The following is a 21418-nucleotide window of genomic DNA, read 5'->3' on the forward strand; positions in this document are numbered from 1 at the left end:
AATGCTTGACATAATCATCTTAAACCATGAAAATGTAAAATATTTGCATTGTGTCATTGTACAGGGAAACTCTTCCAAGTTTTGTTTTCTCTTATTTATTTTTGAATATGTGTTTAGACTGATGTGTTTTCTGATCTGATTGGTAACTTATTGACTGGAATAAGACTCAGAAAACATCCCCACAGTCTGAAATTCAAACGTGTTTCAGGAAATAACTCCATAAAAAGGATCAAATCCATGTGGATGCATTTTTCAGCTAATCATTACTAGCATTACCTGCTGCAGGACTTGCCAAAGCAAACACGAGATCCTTGTGCAAATGCTCCAACACATCCCGGAAAGGTGAGCAGTAACCGCATGCCTAAGTTGCCTGCTGGCAGCTGACGTATCCATATGACGAACACGTTGTAATACTGAGAGGATTTAAAGAAAAGTGGGAAAGTGGAATGGATTTATTTTTTCTTTAATTTTTTTTTAAAAAATTATAAGCAGTGGATGAAATGAGATTGTGAAAGGTAAGGTGTCGCTGAGTTAATCTAGCTAAGAAGCTGTTTGAAAGAAGACCGCCACTCACACCAAACTCTATTGAGAAAACTGCCAATTTTAAGACTAGAGCACATCTCGGTTTTCATAATAGCGTATATCACCAGGAGCTTATTTTGAAATTGATTACACTTTCTGATATGCTGTCTTTCCATAAACATAACTATTATTATTGTTATCATTCATTTCAACATTTTGTTTTCTAACTAGGAAACAATGAATTCACATGTTTGTTATAATTCTTCGTTTATTTATCTGGAAACAGAAGCCTCTGAGGTAAAAGCAGTGACGCTAACAACTATTTACTGTTTGTCGCATCGCAGAGGAGCACACCCTGCTGCATCCGGGTGTCCTCAAGCTGCACCTGTTGCTGTTTAACCAGGATAAACAGTGCTATTCTTTCCAAGACGACCGCTACAAATGCCTGTGCTACCGTACTGTTTACTATGCCAGGAAAAACCGTATGCTCCAATCATAGATTATATATCTTCACAATTATGAGTGTTTTGAATGCGGCATGCCAGAATTACCCAGTAACATGCTGTGATATTTCAATTTCTCAGTAGTTTCTGAACGGAAATGTATTAGACTAGTAAGTAAGAAGGAAATCCAGTTTTATCGGATGTTTTAATTGGGATATTATACATGTTTTATCCTCTTATTCCTTTTTCTAGTTTTAAGTCTACACTTTACGATATTTGCCGAGGAAAAATCATATACATGATAGTACATCATTATGTAAAATATGTTTGGGGGTATTTTCTGTTTTGGGGTGGGTTTTTTGTCTTCTCGGGGGATTACTTCTTATAAAATACACGTTTAAGACAGAAATGTTCTAAAATATAAATTAGAATATTTGACAAATCTGTCACAAACGTGTTTAAATTAAAAAATATATTGTTATTTAAAACAAACTGTATTGACTTTTTTTCCCCCAGATGTGAAATCCTGGACTTTAAACCTCTAAAACTTTTTTTTTATTCAGGAGTGCCGGGAATTAACTGTAAGTTGGAAAATGTGTAAATTTCAAAACTCATAGATAACATTATAATGATATTTTAGCTTTAAAAATGCGGATGGGTTAACCATTATTGAAACTGATTTTTGGTTCTTACCAATATTGTTATTTTAGGGCACAGACCTTACATTGGGTGGTGATGTAATACATTTGTTAAGCACTGTACCTCTAGCATCCAGTAACTCACTAAGACCATTATTTTGGTACACTATATGTCTTTTAGAGTGAATCTAGTAGTATGTGATCAAAAAAGTTTTTCAATATTAAAATGCAGATTTTATTTTGTTGTTTTACATCCAGCCTGTAAATATAAACACTGTAACTCTCCAGGCTGCAATGGAAACCCTGCCAGCCGGTTGGACGGTGTACACCTGTGAGCAGGAAAGAGCTGAGACAGGCCTGTTGAAGGGAGAATCTGACGATACTAAAGAAAACACACATATTCAAGATCTGTTCCATGAAGATGCAAAGGCAAGATGTTCAGTGTGTCAGCTCAAATGAAACAATTTGTAGGATCATTGCAGGCTGTTGTTAAAGTGACTTCAGATAAGCCAGTGCTGCTACGGTTGTATTTCTGTGTTTAGGGTTTTCAGCAGTCTAATCAGCCATGGTGGAGGATCAAAGTATTTGTGTGGGAGCCGGTGCTTTTTGGCACCTGGGATGGAGTCTTCACCACCTGCATGATCAACATCTTTGGTGTGGTTCTGTTCCTGCGTACTGGCTACCTGGTGGTTAGTAAACAGACTATCTTTCACTTTGTGTATTGTAGGTAATAGAACAGCTAATCCACTTTAAACTCTCCCCACGCTAATAAGATGCTAAAAGGCTGAATTCTGTTAAATGCAACTGCCATAATGGGGCTTTAAATATGAGTCTAATAACCGTGCATGGTGGATACACTGCAGTGGAAAAGGATTTTTCACTTCTTGATTTCTTATTTTTGCGTATTTGTCATGTTTAAATATTTCAGCTCAGACAAAATACCTGAGTGAAAATAAACACAGTTCTTAAGGGTTTTTTTTTTTTCTCATGGCCATTTGTGATAAAGTAATTTCCCCTGAACCTAATAACTGGTTGTGCCATCCTTGGTAGTAAGAACTGCAATCAAGCATTTGTGATAACTGGCAATAAGTCTTTGGCATCACTACGGAGGAATTGTTGTCTCAACCTTCTTTTCAGAAGTGTTTTAATTCAGCTGCCCTGAATGTTTTTAAGCATGACCGGACATGCTAAAGCATGAATCACACTACCACCACTATGTTTGACTGTTGGTATGAGGTTGTTTTTATGAAATGCTGTGTTAGTTTGACATCAGATGTAACAAGACTCAAGCCTTCCAAAGAGTTCTGCTTTTGTCTTATCAGTCCGCAGAATATTTTTCCATCAAGATTTTTTCTGGCAAACATGAGACGAGCCTTTGTGGTTTTATTGCTCGGCTGTGGTTGGAACTCTTCATGGATGCCATTTTTTGTCCAGTTTTTTTCTTATTGACCTTAAGGCAAGTGAGGCAGTTCTTTAAATGTTGTTCTGGGTTCTTTTGTGACCTCCTGGATGAGTCATCGATGCTCTCTTAGACTAATTGTGGTCAGCTGGCCCCTCCTGACACGGTATACCACTGATCCAAATATCCAAATTATCTGTCTTTGTGGATAATTGCTTTGACCGTGGTTCCACTGGAGTCCCAAATTCACTCCATAAGACTTACAGATGTCAGTGACTTGGTTTCTCATCCGTTCTTGAGTTTCTTTAGATTATGCCAAAGATTATGCCATAATGCTCCAGTTACCACTGTCTATTATTACAATTTATCTGATTATGTGAAACATTTAAGTGTGACAAATATGCAAAACACAGACATCTAGGAAGAGGGTAAATACTTTTCACAGCACTGTAGTAGCAGACTAAAGAATCAAAAATAAATCACTAATCACCAAATTTTATTTTGTATGTTTTCATTTTTATACTTCATAATGGCTTAGCTTCATGTTTGGCTTTCTGCTTTCAGCTCATCCACATTTTTTAGCACAGTTTTTAGCTTCACATATAGTTAAGTATGTGTCATCATGACAATTGATCCAGAACACTGTAATAGCCATGTGTCATCACAGGACACAGCTACAAAGAGACCCAGTGATTGTAATTGCTACATCCGTTTGGCCTTAGCTTGACAGCTAAAATATAGTTTGCTGTGTGGAAAACAGGGTTTCTCTTTCAGAGAGAGACGCATCTTATCAGAAATGTCTGAGCAAATAAAATAAAAAAGTGCTGGTCCACCACACCTGTATAGCATCTGCATGTCTCTTTTTTTCTATTAGATAGAACACTGTAAACAAATACAAGGAGGAGAAAAGAGGAGTGATTAAAAAAATGCGAGAGAATGGAGAAAAAGGTGAAGATAGGATTATTTAAATGAACTGAATACAAAGCACTAAACAGAGCAGGATGTCATGTGCAGAAGATGTGTACAATACAGGTGGTATATTGGCCCAAATATATCCAGTTCACAACTGCAGATGCATATTGTGGTGTAGTTTGTGCAGTGATCACTCTGTACTTTGGATCTTTGCTGTTTCCTAACATTATCCAGGGGAACACAGGAGTGCTGCTTGGGATGGTTCTCGTCTCCATGGTTGTGTTGGTTGCTTTAGTGACAGTTATGTCAGGAATCGGAGTGTCTGAACACTGTGGTGTTGGGAGTGGAGGAATCTACTCCATGATCTCTACCATCCTAGGGGGAAGGGTCGGGGGCACTGTTGGCCTCCTTTATGTGTTTGGGCAGGTGAGTGAATTTGAACACCGCTAAAATTGTTTGTTTGTAATATTTTATCCCTTAAGAAAATCATGGAATGCACAAACTGAATTTCCTTCCTTCTATCTCGTGTCACTATTAATGCTCTCTACCACTCTGCAGTGCGTCGCTGGGGCGATGTACATCACGGGGTTCTCCGAGTCAGTGGCAGAACTGCTGGGTCTTCAGACTCAGTGGGCGGTGCGCTGCATGTCAGCAGCAGTGCTGCTAGGTCTGCTTGGAATCAACTTGGCTGGTGTCAAGTGGATTGTCAGACTTCAGCTGCTCCTCCTGGCTGTTCTGGCCATCTCTACCCTGGACTTTGTCATTGGCACATTCACACACCTTGACCCAGGTAACGACCATCACTATGATCACAATGAAAACGAGAAACAAAAAAAAAATCAACAATCGGTTACTGTATCAAAGACGAGAGACAGTCACAGTTATAGTTACATTTTTTCATGCATTAGGAAGATTTGTGGGGAAATTAGGAGGCTAGGATGGCTGCTGGTCAGAAGTAGTTGTAGTAGAGTCTTTAATTTGACTCTTAATTTCTGTAAAAATCCAACATGGCTTTTAAGTATTGTTTGCTGTTAATAAACACCTACTATATATTATTTGATACATACAATTTTTTGTGAGTTTTTGAGACTCACACATCATCAATGTCATTTTTCCCCCACCCTGAAAAACACCTAAATAAATTGCACAATACATTTTTAAGCAATTTGAAAAAATACCAGATGCAAGAAATACGATGCAGACTAAAATTCATGTGTGGAAATTAAAATTTAATTAATTATTTTTAAAGAAATTTGTTAAATAGCTCAATAAATTCAGAATCTTCTGGCAATTATGTGATGATTCAGGCTTTAAAGATTTAAAAAGCATTAGTACACAAAACATCTAGAGCTGAAGCTGCCTTTGACTCTTTGAGTGTTTGAGTACCAGATCTCTAGTAGAATATAAAGAGAAGCCTGGCTCATGTTGCAGGGAACACTAGTGTTTCCAGTTATAAATACCAATACTTTATTATGCTGTATTTGTTTTTTTTATATCTCATTCTCCATAACTCACTATTAAATTTTCGGGTGGGGGGGGGGCTTCCAAAGAGGCAGTGTGATGGAAGGAGTGTGGGGACCTGTTGTGACCTGTTTTAGTCAGTGGGTGTAGCTGCAGTATCACTTATTTTACTTATTTTACAGACATTCCTCTGTCCATTAACCTGTTTATTTCTTTCACACTTTAGCGATTAGTTAATGTGTATTGTTATGTTGTATTTTGAGATTTTAAGTTTGAAATTTTTTTTTTTTTTTTTTTAATTTTATTATTATTGTGAGTATTTTTTTTGGGTGCGGTGGAGGGGGTCTTTTTTTGTTGACCTCCAGGAAGTCCTTCCCTACATTTCCTGTTCTCACTGATTATCAACTTCCTGCCGAGTAGGAAGAAAAAAGTGTTCCAGGAGTCAAATCAGTCTTTGAACAACACATTTCACACAAGACCCAAGAGTTCTCACACACATGATAAAACATTCATACATTTTTTTTAAAACGGAGAGATTACCTTACCTGTCTTGTTAGTTTTTGTTGGATTTAGCTCGACTACTTCAGGTGAAATTAAAACCAGACTGCCTACTGCTCTACACCTCCCAACTCCCAGTCTTGTTTAAAGCACACTTGGTAGAGACCAGTTTTCAGCCCTTAAGATCTGTACAACCAGCCATAATGACCACTCCAGATTTTTCCAATTAAGAACAGCTCTGTGTGTGTTTTGGTGACCTAATGGTTGGCAGAGGACCAGCAGGTCTCCATGCTAGCTGAAACGGCCCAGATTAACATGAACTCACTGAACACTGAGACACATCCTGGAGGAAAGGAGCCACCGCCAAAAGCATGTGGTCATAGTTTGATAACATGTCCCCAATTTTCACACGCCATTGTGTAGCTCTATCACAGCTTAGGCATGTCTGGTTAACCACATATTCCATCAAAATTTCACTTTCTATGGACATGATTGCTAATATGTTTGGCAGATATTGCCTTTGTAAACACTGCAATCAGTATTTTCCACCTCTGTCATGATCAGAAAGGCAAAGTTTAGAGTTCACAGATTGTCAATCAGCAGAAAATTATCAGAGTTGGTTTTAATTCTAATGTTTTGCCCCTGTAATGTTTCACTAACTTTTATCCCTAGCAACAAAAATCACAGATATCGGGTGCTGGCTTTGACCATCCCATGTTAATTGTTAGTAATCATTAAGATGAATTTAGGAGTGTTTCTATCTATTTAAGTATCTATGTATATGAACTCTTGACTTACAAACCTGGTTTTCCCATTCACTAAAATGTCAAAGAAGTGGATTGCAGCAAGTCCTTTTTGCAGCACTGTAAGAGTTGGAGTTAAAATTAAAGTGTTGCATAACTGCAGCATGTAACATAGTCCTGAATAGTTCACAAGTCTGTAAGCACAGTAAATTATTCTGACAGTAATGCCGCCCATGTATTGTCTCTGCAACCAAACAGTTTAACCACAAACCCTTCTGATTGTGGTGCATCGTTGAATTACGCTCTGACACGCCTCACCCTGTCCTTATACTTGAAGTCTATTCCCCACAGAAAAGGAAGCCATAATGTGCTCCTTGGGTCTGGGGTTTAGGGTGTTAACCAGACTCACCCACATTTTTGGAAAATGACAAAGAGAGAGAGCCGGAACTGAGATCTGAAGCCTGCTGCTACTCCAGAGACCACCACATCATCTCTCCCTGTGATTCTTACTATAATATATAGTTCTCGATCATCCCAGCAGGACCTGCTCCACCTCTGTAAACTCACAGCCTATGCAACATGTACGGCAATTTATGTAAGTTAGTGTGGGAGTGTAAGAGGTCATTCAGACTGAGGGAGAGGCCTCAGATGTTCATGTAATCTAACTACACATTCAGAGGCATGGTCAACTCAGAAATGAGCCCCACTCTGCCTGTAAACTTGCTCGATACAGAATAAGTAAACTGGAATGAAGACATTCTTGCCTTAGCTCGAGCTGGAAACATAGTAAATAGGCTTATAAAGCTCTACATCTCTACAAAATGCTATGGATCAAATTGAAGACGTGTCAGGACAAGTCTTCTAGCTGTGTATTAAAAAGGATCATCAGCCTAGTGGGAGTTACCTTCTGATTCAGTATTATATATTGGATTCTTTGATGAATAAATATTAGGGGTAATAATGGTTGCTTGCACGCTGCAAACTTCATAAAGAAGGCCCCACATAAAGCAAGCAATTGTCAGTTAATTATGGTAATTAGATGACTTTACTTATTTGGAAACTGGGAAAGCTCCGGGGTATAATATTATATATTGTGGACATCTATGGTCAAAGTTTCCTTCATACACATTTTAATATTACTTTTACAATACTATGCAAAAGTCTTGAGTCACCTCTTATGGATAAATAGGTGGATGGTCTTGAGAAATAGTTCTCCAGGTTTTCTAAAGGACTTTTAGAGTTGATCTTCAGAGATTTCATTGCTTTTTCACTCATATTTAGTCCAGTCCTTGTGCCTGACCATTTTCAGAAGAATGATTTAACACGGACCTTGTAGGAAATGGTTTCAGTGGAAGGGCAGCTGTCAAGAAGTCATTTTTTTTTAAGGAAAAGAAATGGGGAAGAAAGGCTAAAGTATGCAAAATTGCACAAGAACTGGATTTATGTGTGAAACCTGAATCCAAATGTGAAATCTTTGGTTGAAATCATTATGGGCATGTTTAGAGGAGGTCAGGAGAGATGAACAACAGTGAGTGTCTACAGCCATCTGTAAAACACAGAGGAGGCTCTGTCATAGTTTGGGTCTTTATTTCAGGTAGTGGTGTTGAGGATCTTGTAGATACATAATTAACGAATGCAGAAAAGTACCATCAGATTTTTAATCCACCTTGTTTAAAGCTTCTGCTTGGCAACTTCATTTTTCAACTTGGCAGTGATGTCAAACACACTGCCAATACAACCAAAGTAATACACAATGGCTTAAACGGGGTCTCTGGATCTTGTGTGAAGTCTTATGATGCTGTAGTTTTTAAAATGAGGTGTAGTTTGCAACAGGGCCCAACACAAATCTTTGCCAGCCTATCATTGTTATTATTCCTAGAGAAAATGAGGGGGACAATTTGCAGTGAATGTAGTACATATAAGGATTTTATATTAAAGTGTAATGAATATGTGAATGCTCCAAAATAAGTACTTGGAGGGCTTAGCCGTGAGAGCTGGCAGAGTTGAGCCCACTTGGATGTTGGACTATGATGTTGTAATATGGGTGGGGTGCTCTTGATGCAGTTTGACACTGGCTGCCCTGGGTTTGTTAGATCATGATTGTTTGGATAGAGGGCGATCCTAGTGGGTCACAAAGTGAACGGGAGTTTTTTTTAGCTTTTTTGACCTCATTAAACGCATATGCTAGAGATCATACAAAGCTGGAACAGAGAGTGTATCCAGGCCTTTTCTTTTGGCCTTTTGTAAAACAAAAGGAAAAAAATGAGCATTCTTTTCTCTCTCTCTCTCTCTCTCTATGTGTCTCTCCCTTTCTCGCTCTTTCCTCCCGCTCTCTGTCTCCCTCTCTTGCTCACTTTCATTCTTTCTCCCAAACTTGGAAGCTGCTGAGCTTCTGAAAAGGGTGGTAACTTCCTTTTGGATAAACATGTCATTAATCTGAGAGAACACATTCTTTCCCATCACAAGATAACCAAGTGGGAAATGTCCGGTTTTGTAACATAGGCGGGTCCTTCAGACTGCGTAGTTTAAATGGCCGCCTTCACACATTCAGCAAACTGACTTGACCTAGAGCCATCCCGGCATGTCTTTAGTCTGTAGATTTGAAAGGTGTCACCGGTTGTTGTTGCCATTTATTTTGACTGAAATAGTCTTTGCAGCATTTATTTACTTGGTGTTATATTGCTGACTATGATGCAGATGTTGTTGAGTTATGGAGGGCTCTAATGACTATGCAAATGTAATGCTGTACTGTTCAAACACCTGGTATATAGTGCTCTATGTTTTTCCTTTCTGTATGCTGTGATTTCTTATACAGTTGATCTAATTTTCTGCACAAAGCGTAGCTTAAAAAGTCAGGAAAAGGCCAAATATGGTGACTGCTTATTAATCTAAGAACACATTATTAATCAATTTGTGAGAGTGATGTGTTTTAAAATCATAAGGTAACTGCTGGCCCTATGTAGCAGCTACAAACATTTTAAGATTGGACTAGACTGCAACATTTGTTGGGTTGTATTAATAGGAAGTGAGAAATAGAAACTCATTATTATAATTGTTCCTTAAACATGTTAAAGAAGCAAATGTTTCTTCTTCTTTATTTTTAAACCAGTTTATTCCCTTATGCACTAGAGAAATAACCATCATTATTCCAGGTGGAGCTGCTATGTGTCCCTTCATGAACTGATTTCAAACAGATGAATGTTACATAAGATAGAAAGTTAAGTATTCTTGTTATGAGTCATTTACAGCCTGGGATTGTGTGTTTGTTGCCTAAAATATTGATACATAAGTAAAAGCCTAACAGAGAGCTGACTTTTCATGTCTAAAGAAAGACCTGAAACTAATTTTCATACCTCTAGCTAATGGAGTTTGCATAGTTTCTTCCTCCTTCATCATCATTTAATGTTCACAACTGTTTACTCAGTGAAGAAATGCTGGTAATTCTCACATGCCTTTCTGTATTGATGTGCTTTATGTGAGTTTGTCTCCACTTTCAGAGCACGGTTTCATTGGTTATTCAGCTGGGCTGCTCAGTAGCAACACTATGCCAGATTATACCACTGGGGAAAACTTCTTTACAGTATTTGGGGTTTTCTTCCCTGCTGCTACAGGTGAGTAGATCCTCAACAACTTCTTTTAGATTTCTGTATTTCACACAAAAAGAAAATCCCAGAATAGGAAAAGCATGCAAACATTCAAATCCTGCTTATCATTCTTTGCTTCATATGCAATGTAAAAAATGAAGTTTGCGTTGACAAGCACCTTGTGTACATTTTGTGGTTTGCCCATCTTTGTGTGTGTTGTAGGGGTTATGGCAGGCTTCAACATGAGCTCAGACCTTCAGCGACCTGAGCACAACATCCCCGTGGGAACACTAGCAGCTGTCTTCACCTCGTACGACAACCCCCCAAATCCACTAAAACATACACATATCTATACAGTGCTGTCAAACAGTATTTACCCTCTGCACAAGTTCTTGTTTTTTCCATATCTATCAAATTCACATTTAAATGTTTCAGATCATCAAACAAAGTTTAACATTAGGCAAAAATAGCCTGAGTAAATATACATGCAGTTCAATCCTACCTGCCCTGTGTGAAAAAGTAATTTCCCAATAAACCCAGTAGTTGGTTGTGTCATCCTTAGTTGCAATAACTGCAATCAAGCATTTGTGATAACTGGCAGAACTTGCAGAACTGTTGTGATTCAACAACATTGGAGGGTTTTTGGGGTACAAATGGATTGTATAAGGTTATGTCAAAGCATTTCAATTGGATATAAGTCAAAACTTTGGGTAGACCTCTCCACAACTTTCATTTTTGTCTTGTGAGACATTAAGAAGGTGGACTTGCTGGTGTGTTTTGGATCATTGTCCTGCTGCCTAACACAAGTGTGTGTGCGCTTTAGTGCACGAACTGACGAACTGATGGCCGGACATTCTCCTTCAGGATTTTCTGGTAGAGAGCACAATTCATAGAGTGATGAACTACAGAAGCCATCGAGGTCCTGAAACAACAAAGCAGCCCCAAACCATCACACTACCACCACCGTGTTTGGCTGTTGTTCATGGGAAAGGCGACTCAAACCTTCCAAAATATTATACTTTTGTTTTCATCACTCCACAGAAAATTTTCTCCAAAGTCTTGGAGATCATGATTTTTGGCAAATGTGAGACAAGCCTTTGTGTTCTATTTGGCCAGCAGTGGTGTTCTTATTGTTGAATCATAAACACTGACCATGACTAGGCGAGTGAGGCCTGAAGTTTTTTAGATGTTGTTCTGGGTTGTTTTATGACCACCTGGATGAGTCGTTGATGAGATCTCAGAGTAATTGTAGTAGGTCCACCTCTTCTGGGAAGATGCACCACTGTTCTCAGTTTTCTGCAGTTGTGGATAACGGCTCTCTCTGTGGTTCACCGGAGAACCACAGACAGTCTTAGAAAATGACTTTGAAACTCTTTCTGGATGAACAGATGTCGCCGACTTCGTTTCTCATTTGTTCTTGAGTTTCTTTAGCTCGTGGCATGATGTGCTGCTTTTTGAGATCTTTTAATCTAATTCATTTTGCCTATTGAATTTGATCTCAACTTTCCAAAAAATGTGGTTAATCACAGGTAATTCTTGATTTAAGAGGGGGGACAATTATTTTTGCACACACAGCCAGGTAGGTTTGGCTTGCTTTTTCTTCTTAATAAATAAAATCATCATTTAAAAACTGCAATTTGTATTTACTTTGATTATCTTTTTCTAATATTAAAACTTGTTTGATGATCTGAAACACTGAGATTTGATAAATGTGAAAAAGCAACAACTCAGGAAGGGGTGAGAAATACTCTTTAGTGGCACTGTATACTTACATACAAAAACAATGGAAAAATTTACACACCACAGTACGCAATACTTAAACTAGATTAACTATGACTACAGTGATTGTACATTAAGAAATAGAAAGTACAGGAAAACCCTTTGATAGATTCGGTGGATTGATCTTTCAGAAAGGTTTAATCCTATAAGTTTAGATTTTACTCTTGTGGTTTTCTCAGTACACTGAGTGGGTTTTTCTTTTCCATTCACTGGAAAACAAAAGTAACCCGCTCTAAAAACACATCGCTATCAGACATTCACTTGTTGTGACTCAATAGTTGTTAGTAATTCTGCGCTGTACTTTTGGTGACCCACAGGTGGTTCCTGTATCTGGTCTTTGTCTTTCTCCTGGGGGCCATCTGCACCAGAGAAGCTCTACGCTGTGATTTCTTGATAGCTGAAAAGGTAAACTCCTCTCTGTGTTTCCATTCGGCTTTGTGAGGGGGGGCCTTCCAACAAAAGGGGAGAGGTAAGGGGACTTCCCATGGTGTCTCACTATGTTAGTGGTGTGGTTAGTTTGTGTTCTGACTATATAATACTGCATAGCAACATTATATTCATATTATATTCAAATGTGGAAATAATTATCAATTTTAGACTTAGAAGTGGGGATTTTTGGGAGGGGGGGTGGCAGCAATAATTTTCAAAAGTTGGGGGAGGATTACCACTGTGTCGTCTAGTCTATCAACCATAAGTGTTTCAGAACTGGGAGGACCACTTGCTATAGTGCTAAAAGATTTAGTCTTATTTTTGCTTAATGTAGAAAATGTGCAGCTTAATATTTCAGGTTTTTCAGGATAGGAATATGTTGGGCATGCAGATCCCCCCGTTTAGCACCTCTTTTTCCACAGAGCCATGCCACCGTCACATGTGCAGTTGGTGGTTTGGCATTGTCTGACCAAAAAAAGCAAAGTCTTCTCTTGCCTTCCCTGTTGCAATAACATGTGTTTCGCCAAAGCCTCCACTATACAGCTTTAATAGGCCTTTGATGCCTTGTGCACTGTGCACTTCTAACAAATCGGTCATATACAGTGTTTTGTTTTGAGGACAGGGAATGAGAAATCAATGCATAAATTGTCTTCAGAAAGTGTTGCCCAGCTCCAAACAAATAAACTGATCATTTGTCTCTTGGTGTAGCAAACATTCAGCATAGCATTACTGCAAAATGGTAAAAATCTCAAATTCATTATAAAATGATCGCACATGAGTTAGACGTTTTAATAAAATACGACCATTAGATGTTGCTTTGACCAAGTCCTTGACTTGCCCATCAGTGGTGATTTCTCATTGTTTTTATAAGGGGCTGGCTGTAGCGGAACTGGATTGGGCGTAACTGTTGTGAGCTCTCATCCCCACCCATCCTTTTTCACCCTCTGTTTGTTTTCCTTCTTCCTCCAGGTCTCCTTGGTGGGTTTCCTCTTTCTGCTGGGCCTCTACATCTCCTCCCTGGCTTCCTGCATGGGCGGCCTGTATGGAGCACCCAGGATCCTTCAGTGCATCGCCCAGGAGAGGGTCATTCCCTGTCTGGCCTTTTTGGGAAGAGGGGTGGGTGGATAGAGCCATGAAGGGAGGAATGTGTGAACTGAAAACTATTAGCTAGAGTGTTTTTGATGTCAATTGATATTACTGAGGTGTATTCATCAGCTACTAAATTCCCTTACATGCAGAATAACGTCCAATACTATGACATCTAAAACTGATGCTTGCCTTACTTGGAATGAAAAAGGATTCACCAAAAAGACTCATCATTAAAGGATGATTTATGAGTCTAAGGATTGGTTTTCAGTGTCAGTGTGCATATCGTGGGGGAGGATGAACTTGAGAGTAGCTTGAAGTCACCATAACTAGTCAAAGATTAATTTCAGGGTGCTAGTTGATTAAAACAGATATCTGCAGACTGAATTAAAATGAGGGCATCATCATTCTGTATATCTTCACACCACATGTAGACACAAAATGACTGTGAATAAGTTTGACACAGTGAAATTCCCCTAGAACTGAACTATAACAAATTGCATTTTGACTGCAGTACTCTGTAACTGCATGCTTACTGTATTATTCTGTGAATCAAATACAAGTTGTATAGAGTAATTGGGATTGAAGTTGGTTTCTCTGATTGCCCAAAGTAACACACACATACATTGTAAATGAATAAGTGTGCTAAGTCTGGCTCTAAAGGGGGCTGTGGTGTATGGATTCAGAAGGACACGGTCACAGGTCTGCCTAATTATAGAGCAAGCACTCCACAGAAGTGAGTGGACTGACTTTATTGCATCAAAGAGTTACGACACATTGCTGCAAAACACATGCACACATAGTCACGTTAACAACCTGACCTCTTCCACCCCAGTTTTCCTCAGACTTCTCTGGATGGCAGCAGTATCTGACCTCTCTCAGCAGGCTGGAATGAGGCCCTAGACATCTTGGCCCAAATCAAAGCCCCAGAACAAACGCAGGAAGGGAGACGGGCAGGGCCCTGCTCCGCTGTATGCTCTGGAGGCCCTCCAGCACACAGCAGTGCTCCTTAAACAGTGAGATAGGACCTGGGAAATAAAAGCAAACTAGTTAACAAACCACATGTTAAAGCCATTTTTCCATTTTGAGAAAAGCAATTATTGTTGGGGGCATTGTTTTATTCCATTCATTTAATTGTGAATGCTGAACACTATTTAAGTTGTAAACACAAACATATTCTTTATTTATGCAGTGTGTGTTTGATTTAATTAAATGTAATGTAGGCATACTCATGGAAAAATAGCACCAGAACCTTTCTAAAAGTCGAAATAGCTTTCTCATGGGCGTCACAGCTATCTCATGTCAGACTGGCCAGAAGAAGTCCAGATGAAGTCATAGGAAGATTTTGTGTAATGGATTTTTTTTTATTTACTCAATACGACCCACTTTTTTCAAGCTATAAAGCTTACATTTGTCAGCAACATGAATAAGTAATCATCTGATTGTTACTTGTTGGTAAATCAAACACTGAACATGAACTTTTGAAAACTCAGTGGACAACAGCAGGAAAAGATCACTCATCGGTGTTTTATTTAACTCAGATTCAGCTTTATGTTCGTTTTCATTGTGTCTCTGTTCCTCTGGATTGGTGTTTTCCCCCCTTTGCTCAAAACTAACATCGATTTTACTTGGCAAAGGGTTAGCTGTGGCAAATGTACAAAATCCCAGGAAGAATAAGACATTTTTCTTTGTCACACAAATTGTGTTGAGTTAGAGGCACACAATACGTGCATTTGGTACATTGTAACAGGAATCGCTAATATCGTGTGACCTTTTCTCCCTGACAGAAAGGCCCAAACAAGACCCCGGTGGCGGCTATCTTTCTGACGAGCCTGGTGACAATGGCCTTCATTTTCATCGGCCAAGTCAACGTACTGGCGCCCATCGTCACCATCAACTTCATGCTCACCTACAGCTTTGTCGACTACTCCTACTTCAGCGTGGCCATGACCTCCCACCTTCAGAATAAAGATAAGAGGGACACCGCCATAGTGGGCAAAAGAAACCAGCGCAGGTCCACCAGGCACAGCAGCACGTCACTGATTCAAGCCAATCTTCCAAACTATGGCAGTGATGGCGGGAGTCCGCAGAGTAAAGGCACTCTGCTGGAGTTCACTAGGGACATGGACCAGATATTTCCACCTGTTTCAAATGTGGACTCTGCAGCTGAGAAGACCTCCTGCATGCAAGACATGTACAACACATCCAAGAACAGAAAGGCTACTGCTAAGCAGAAGCTAATGGACAGCTTTGGTTTGGACTCGAACTCCAGTGTTTCCTCAGAAGAGAAAGAAGAGGGGACAAGTTCTGCTTCACTAGCAGAGGAAGACCAGGGGCCGGGTGGAGGAGGAGAGCTCAAGGCTGGAGAGGAGCCTCAAATCACGGGCTATAAAGATATTGGTCACGTTGAGCAGGATTTGCCTGCTGAGACTCACAATTACAGCACAGGTGATCAGATTTACCTATCAAACATTAGAATAGATTAAGGTATATACTGTATCATAGAAGCTACCTACCTGTTTGACCCTTTCTTAAATCTTTCAGGCACTGGAGATAAAGCAGAACACCAAAGCTTTGAAATCCAACCCAAGCACAATTCCTTCTATGCAAAGTTGTGTAACCGCTGGATCGCTCTCATTGGGGTATGACAGACATTTGCTGTACAATATTTTGATTTTGTTCTCATGGCTTTCTTGATAGTTTTGGAATAATGTGAACGTATCCTTTGTTTTCTTTCAGGCATTGAGCTCCATATTGATTATGTTTGTTATTCAATGGGTTTATGCCTTAACAAACATAATATTTGCCTTGCTGCTCTTCTTCTACATCGGGAAAACAAGTCCTGGACTACCAAGAGGTGATTTCCACATGTTTATTTTCTTTTTAGAAGAACTAAGTGGATTCAGGATAAATTCATCTCCACTTAATATTTGTACTTGATCTTGAAACTTCAGAGATTAAAGTGCTTTTTTGAGCGCTTCATAGACTAAAATTATAAATTATTGTATTATTAAAAAATAAACATGAATACAAGCATAATGAGTCGTATGAGGAAAACAAAGCACAAAAAGAACAAAAGACACCAAAGTGGGGAAAAAAGGATTTAATCTTGATACCTAATGGCAGTTAGGGTGACAATGCTAGCGTGTAGACATTTGTGTGTTCCTCCAGGGACATACTTCCCTAGACTATCACTGACCCACCATCCAACCCCTCAGGCTAAATGATGCTACAGGCAAACATAATGTTCTCCACAACTTCTCCAGAGTCTTTCACGTCTGTCACATGTGTTCGGGCAGAATTTGCTCGATTGGTGGTTCTGCCAATTCTGGTATTCTATGGCAATTGCTAATTGGTCTCCAGAGTGCCAGACACTGAACACAGAGTACACTAGATGATGTCGACCCCTTAGGCCACCCTCATAAAGTCTCTTTCTGATTGTTTGGTCAGAAACATTCACAATACTGGCCTGCTGGAGGTAATTTTGTAGTGCTCTGGCAGTGCTCACCTTGGTCCTCCGTGCACAAAAAAATACATGCGTCCTACTGATTGGTTAAGGATCTTTTACAGCCCTGTTCAGCTCTCCTATAGTAACTGCCTGTCTTCTGAAATCTCCTTCATGCTCTTGAGACTGTGCTGGGAAACAGTGGACTGGACAATCTCTCCAGGTATCACCTCATGCTGTCAGTGGTGACAAATTCAAAACGTGGAAAAAAAACCCTCCTTTTAATTTCATTAACACCAAAGCAGCTGAAACTGGTTAACAACACCCTCTGCTACTTAACTGACCTGATCAATATCCCAGACGTTTAGCAGACTTGATGCTATACTCAGATTAAAAAGTGTTCCTTTAATTTTTTTTTGAGCAGTGTACATACTGGAAGAATAGTAAGAATAGCTGATTTAAAGGGAACCAAATAACTTTTCCTGTATCTTGAATTGTTTAATAAGGCCTTTGAAATATTTTTTAAAAATATTTTAAAGCTGTAGTCTTATTTAAAGACTTATGTCACTCTTTAAAGGAAGTGAAGCACTGGAATAATTTCCATTCATCATTTATCTAAAGTAAAAGCAATCTATAAGTAATGTGTTACAAAACTGAACTTGCTGATCCTGTATTTATTTAATTATTTTGGGGGGGATTGTGTGTCATTCGATCGTTGACTTTTATTTCATTATGTGCAACCAAATCCTTCCTAAACTGCAATCTCACATTTACTGATTTAGATTTGGTTACCATACCATATGTCGTTACGTGACCCAGTAGCATAGTCGGCTGGGAGGTTCACTTGCAGCCTCTTTGCCTGGCAGCTGTTGTGGCTTAGGATTTCTTGAATAGCTGGATGTGACACCCTGCATCTGTGCAATAAACTCACCACATCAGTACGTGCCTCAGCCGTCTGACTCACGACATTTTTGAACACAAGCGTCAAACAAGTGTCAGACATTTGTTCCACAAATGGAGATGTTGCCAATGGCACAGCGCAGTTACTACCTCCTGTGTAGTGGCAGAGCTTCAGATACTCACAGCAGAAAAAGGTGTAAAATTTTAGCAACATTGAATGCAAAATTATTACAGCAGAAAATTATGTATTTCTTCCTGGTAGAAACGTAACGGTCTGGATTTTGATTAATTTGCAGGAATTGCAGCTCAGTTCAGCTTTTTCACGTGGTTCAAATCAACACTGAGTAGCATTTGCAGGTATTTATGATTTTATTTATGCACTGAAAAATCTTGCATCATTGATGTCTATTAAATAATGAAGAAGCCAATTTGAGTTTTATATGTGAGTTTAATTTGCTAAGAGTTATTTCTATGGCTGAACCATAATCCGACAGTGCTTTTATTATAAAATTGCAATGAAATCGAAAACCTCATAAGTTTTAAACTGTAAATGGTGTTGATTTCAGTTTTTGATTATTTTCTACATCGTTACGCCTGAAATTAATTTTTCTGTGTATTCTTCTCTTTCAGTAGAAAAGCATCACCCCAGGATGAGATCGTAGTGACGCCCTCTTTGTCTGGGACTCTGGGGCTGAAAACCAAGCAGCTGACGGAGGAAAATGCTGACTTTGCCTCTCGTCACCGCTGTCATCAATCGTCGTTCATCAGGGCCGACAATATGGTCCAACCACCATTTCACTGACCGAATTAAACACTGCCTCAGTTATGCGTCGCAGCTGACAGCCTGAATACCACATTTTCTGCCTCAAACGGTGTCTCATGTTGCACTACGGGCAGAATACTGCTCACATGTTAAGAATCTCAGTGGCTCGAATTGTTTTCCTGTGGTGGTTCAAGGAAATCAAAGCTTTGCACAAAGGTTATGTGGAAGAATAAGATACATCAGAGAAAGGCGATAGCTAAAATGTGCAGGTTTTCATGCAAACAGACAAATGCAGAGATTTATTATTTCCTCTTAATATAAACTTCAACTTTAACTCTTTCATTTTCAACTGGGTTTTTTTTTGTTTGTTTTTTTTTGCCGTTCCATTACTCTAAAATGGCCTTTTAAAATGCAAAACTTTTAAAACATAGTGTATAGATTATAGATGGCAAATACTTTATCTTATATATGGGACTTTTTTTTTGTCACAGCTGTTGAAATAATAATAATAGCAATAATGAAAAGCTAATCTCTGCCCCAATAACCTGTCCAGTTAGTGGTCCAGAGGTTGGTGAGGATGATTGATAATCCACAATCACTTTATTCAGTATGTTGCTGTCACAAACTCTGGTGCTGCTAACCCAGCAGAGCACAGCAAAGTACTTTACACTCACTACAGCTCATTGATAGAATATCTCTATCATTTTGCTGCATACACAGAACAAGGAGCTGTGTGGGCTGTAAAACTGCAAAAGTCTTCTATAAATGCCGATCTATTTCCAATCAAACCTAAAGCTAATTTCAGCTGCTCCCTTCTCATAAGGGATTGCCATAGTGATTAGCTCCATGTGTTTTTATTTGACAGTTTTACGCTGGATGCTCTTCCTGCCAGGATCTTGATCGGCCTTAGTAACCCATGCCACGAAGCTCTCGGTGGACAGTTTTTGTGCTGATGTTAAGAAGTTTGGAGCTCTGCAGTCACTGAGTCTGTAAGGCGTCGGCGACTTTCATGCCCTTCACACCTCAGAACGCAGTAACCCTGCTCTTACCTTGCATGGTCTACCACTATGTGCCTGAATTGTTTTAGCTCCTAAATGCTTTTGCTTTGCAATAATAATATTGAGACATTTTACAAAGTACTTGTTGTGATAGTGATATCTATTACGCTACCATACTCAAATTCAGAGAGCTCTTTACAATCAGTTTTTTTGAAAAAAATGTTTTTAAAGGTAGACTGCATGGATAGGTGCTTGGTGTTATACACCTGTGACAATGGGACTAAAAATACTTGAATTCCAAGTCTGTATAATGTGTTCATAGCAAGTATCAAATAATGAGGTTTTTTTTCCCATGTGTGTAAAGCACTTTAACAGCTCTCCTGGTTAAAAAAAGAAAGAAACAAAAACCTTTGAAGACACTATATGGTGTGAATTAAATGCATGTTAAATGTTTTTGGGGTGTGTTTTTTTTTCAGTTACAAGTATGATCTGGAAGTATCACAAAGTTCAAGAGTCAGTGTTTGAGCAAAGCTGTGAAAACCACTTCCTCTTATCCTGTTTCTGTGAAAGCAACGGCCCGCCAGCAGGCACACAAGCCTGTAAACCTACTGATTACTTATTTTCTTATCACTGGGCTGAGCTGTAGAAGGGTTGGTGTGCTTTGTGCCTTTGCAGTGACTAAGAAGAAACCCTGTGCGGTTGGAAAAGTTAGTGACTTTCAGTTGATGCACAATGGCTTGAAATGTGAGCAGTGGGAATTAAATACACGATGGAGACAGGACTAAACTCTACTCACTTTTGGACCTACAGGATGTTTGGGCTTTGTGTCATGCAGGAATGAGATTAGAGCATAATGTCTGCAGAAGATAAAAAAATAATAATAATATTCTGGTTTGGTGAAAGTGCATTAAATTACAATCTTTCATTTGTTTGCTTGCTTTGTTTGCACCAACCACCAAAGTCACTGAAGCAAAAGTTCCAACAATGTGTGTTGCACAGCACTGGTTTGAGAGGCTGATTATGTTTACAATCAGTTATGTGTCAAGACAAATTTATGCATGTTTCTCTCTCTTTTTTTTTTTTGTTGCTTAATAGCCTAAAAATGAACAAATGAACTGCAGAATAGTACATATTAATTACAGTTTCCCTTGGAATAAAATGTGCTATAAATAATGTTTGTCACCTAAAGAGTTATCTGTTATTCTACCCATAAAACGAACTCCAATTCCCCCAGATGTTCCTCTGATCCCAACCAGAGCACATGAACGTCTGCCCGGTAGTTCAGTCTGGCTCTACCTAAAATAGAAATATTTAATGTCTGGAAAAGTGGAATGTGCTGTGGATATGTATATACAAGCTCATTCTAAAGCTTGACAATGACTACAAACATACAGTCTGAGTCACAAAAGAGTAACTAAGCAGTAAACATGAAGACCAAGGATTCTTGCAGCAGATGGACTGACCTACTGAGAGAATTCTACGTGATTTTTTCACTTTTTTAAAACCTGCTGTGACGTGATTGCACTAACAGAAAACTGGAAAGCCAACATATGAGGGTTTTGAATGATGAAAAGAAAAGTTCCGTGGGGAAATAAATCGCAAGATACGAACTAATAAACAATAAAATAATATTTTAAAAAATAGAGAGAGAGATGGGTGTCTTTGTGGTTAAGACTCTATATAACAACAGAAGTGATTTTTACAACTATAGCCTGTGATTACAGGTTATTATCAGCAGGTAATGATAGGCTACCGTAACACTCAGAGTAGAGGGATTATTCGGTGATGTGAGTAACTAACAGCTCTTAAAAACTTCAC

At 39.0% G+C, this 21418-nt stretch overlaps 1 protein-coding gene across 3 annotated transcripts; it reads left to right on the forward strand.

Moving 5' to 3' along the window:
- Positions 1-355: 355 nt before the first annotated feature.
- On the forward strand, positions 356-20824 carry slc12a8 (solute carrier family 12 member 8). 3 transcript variants are annotated; one of them, XM_080903499.1, is made up of 15 exons: positions 356-515; positions 1482-1546; positions 1892-2032; positions 2146-2292; positions 4149-4340; positions 4473-4704; positions 10114-10227; positions 10423-10510; positions 12297-12384; positions 13378-13524; positions 15282-15942; positions 16039-16136; positions 16234-16351; positions 18136-18196; positions 18470-20823. In XM_080903499.1, the coding sequence occupies exons 3-15, from the start codon at positions 1898-1900 to the stop codon at positions 18639-18641; spliced, it is 2253 nt and encodes a 750-aa protein (XP_080759625.1). In that variant the 5' UTR covers positions 356-515; positions 1482-1546; positions 1892-1897; the 3' UTR covers positions 18642-20823. The 3 variants fall into 3 exon arrangements, with proteins under 3 accessions (XP_080759625.1, XP_080759626.1, XP_080759624.1); XM_080903500.1 differs by having other exon boundaries at positions 356-1546; positions 18473-20824; XM_080903498.1 differs by having other exon boundaries at positions 356-1546.
- The last annotated feature ends 594 nt before the right edge of the window (positions 20825-21418 follow it).

Source organism: Rhamphochromis sp. 'chilingali' (genome assembly GCF_963969265.1).
Source record: "Rhamphochromis sp. 'chilingali' genome assembly, chromosome: 14".
In the NCBI taxonomy this organism is placed as follows: Eukaryota; Metazoa; Chordata; class Actinopteri; order Cichliformes; family Cichlidae; genus Rhamphochromis; species Rhamphochromis sp. 'chilingali'.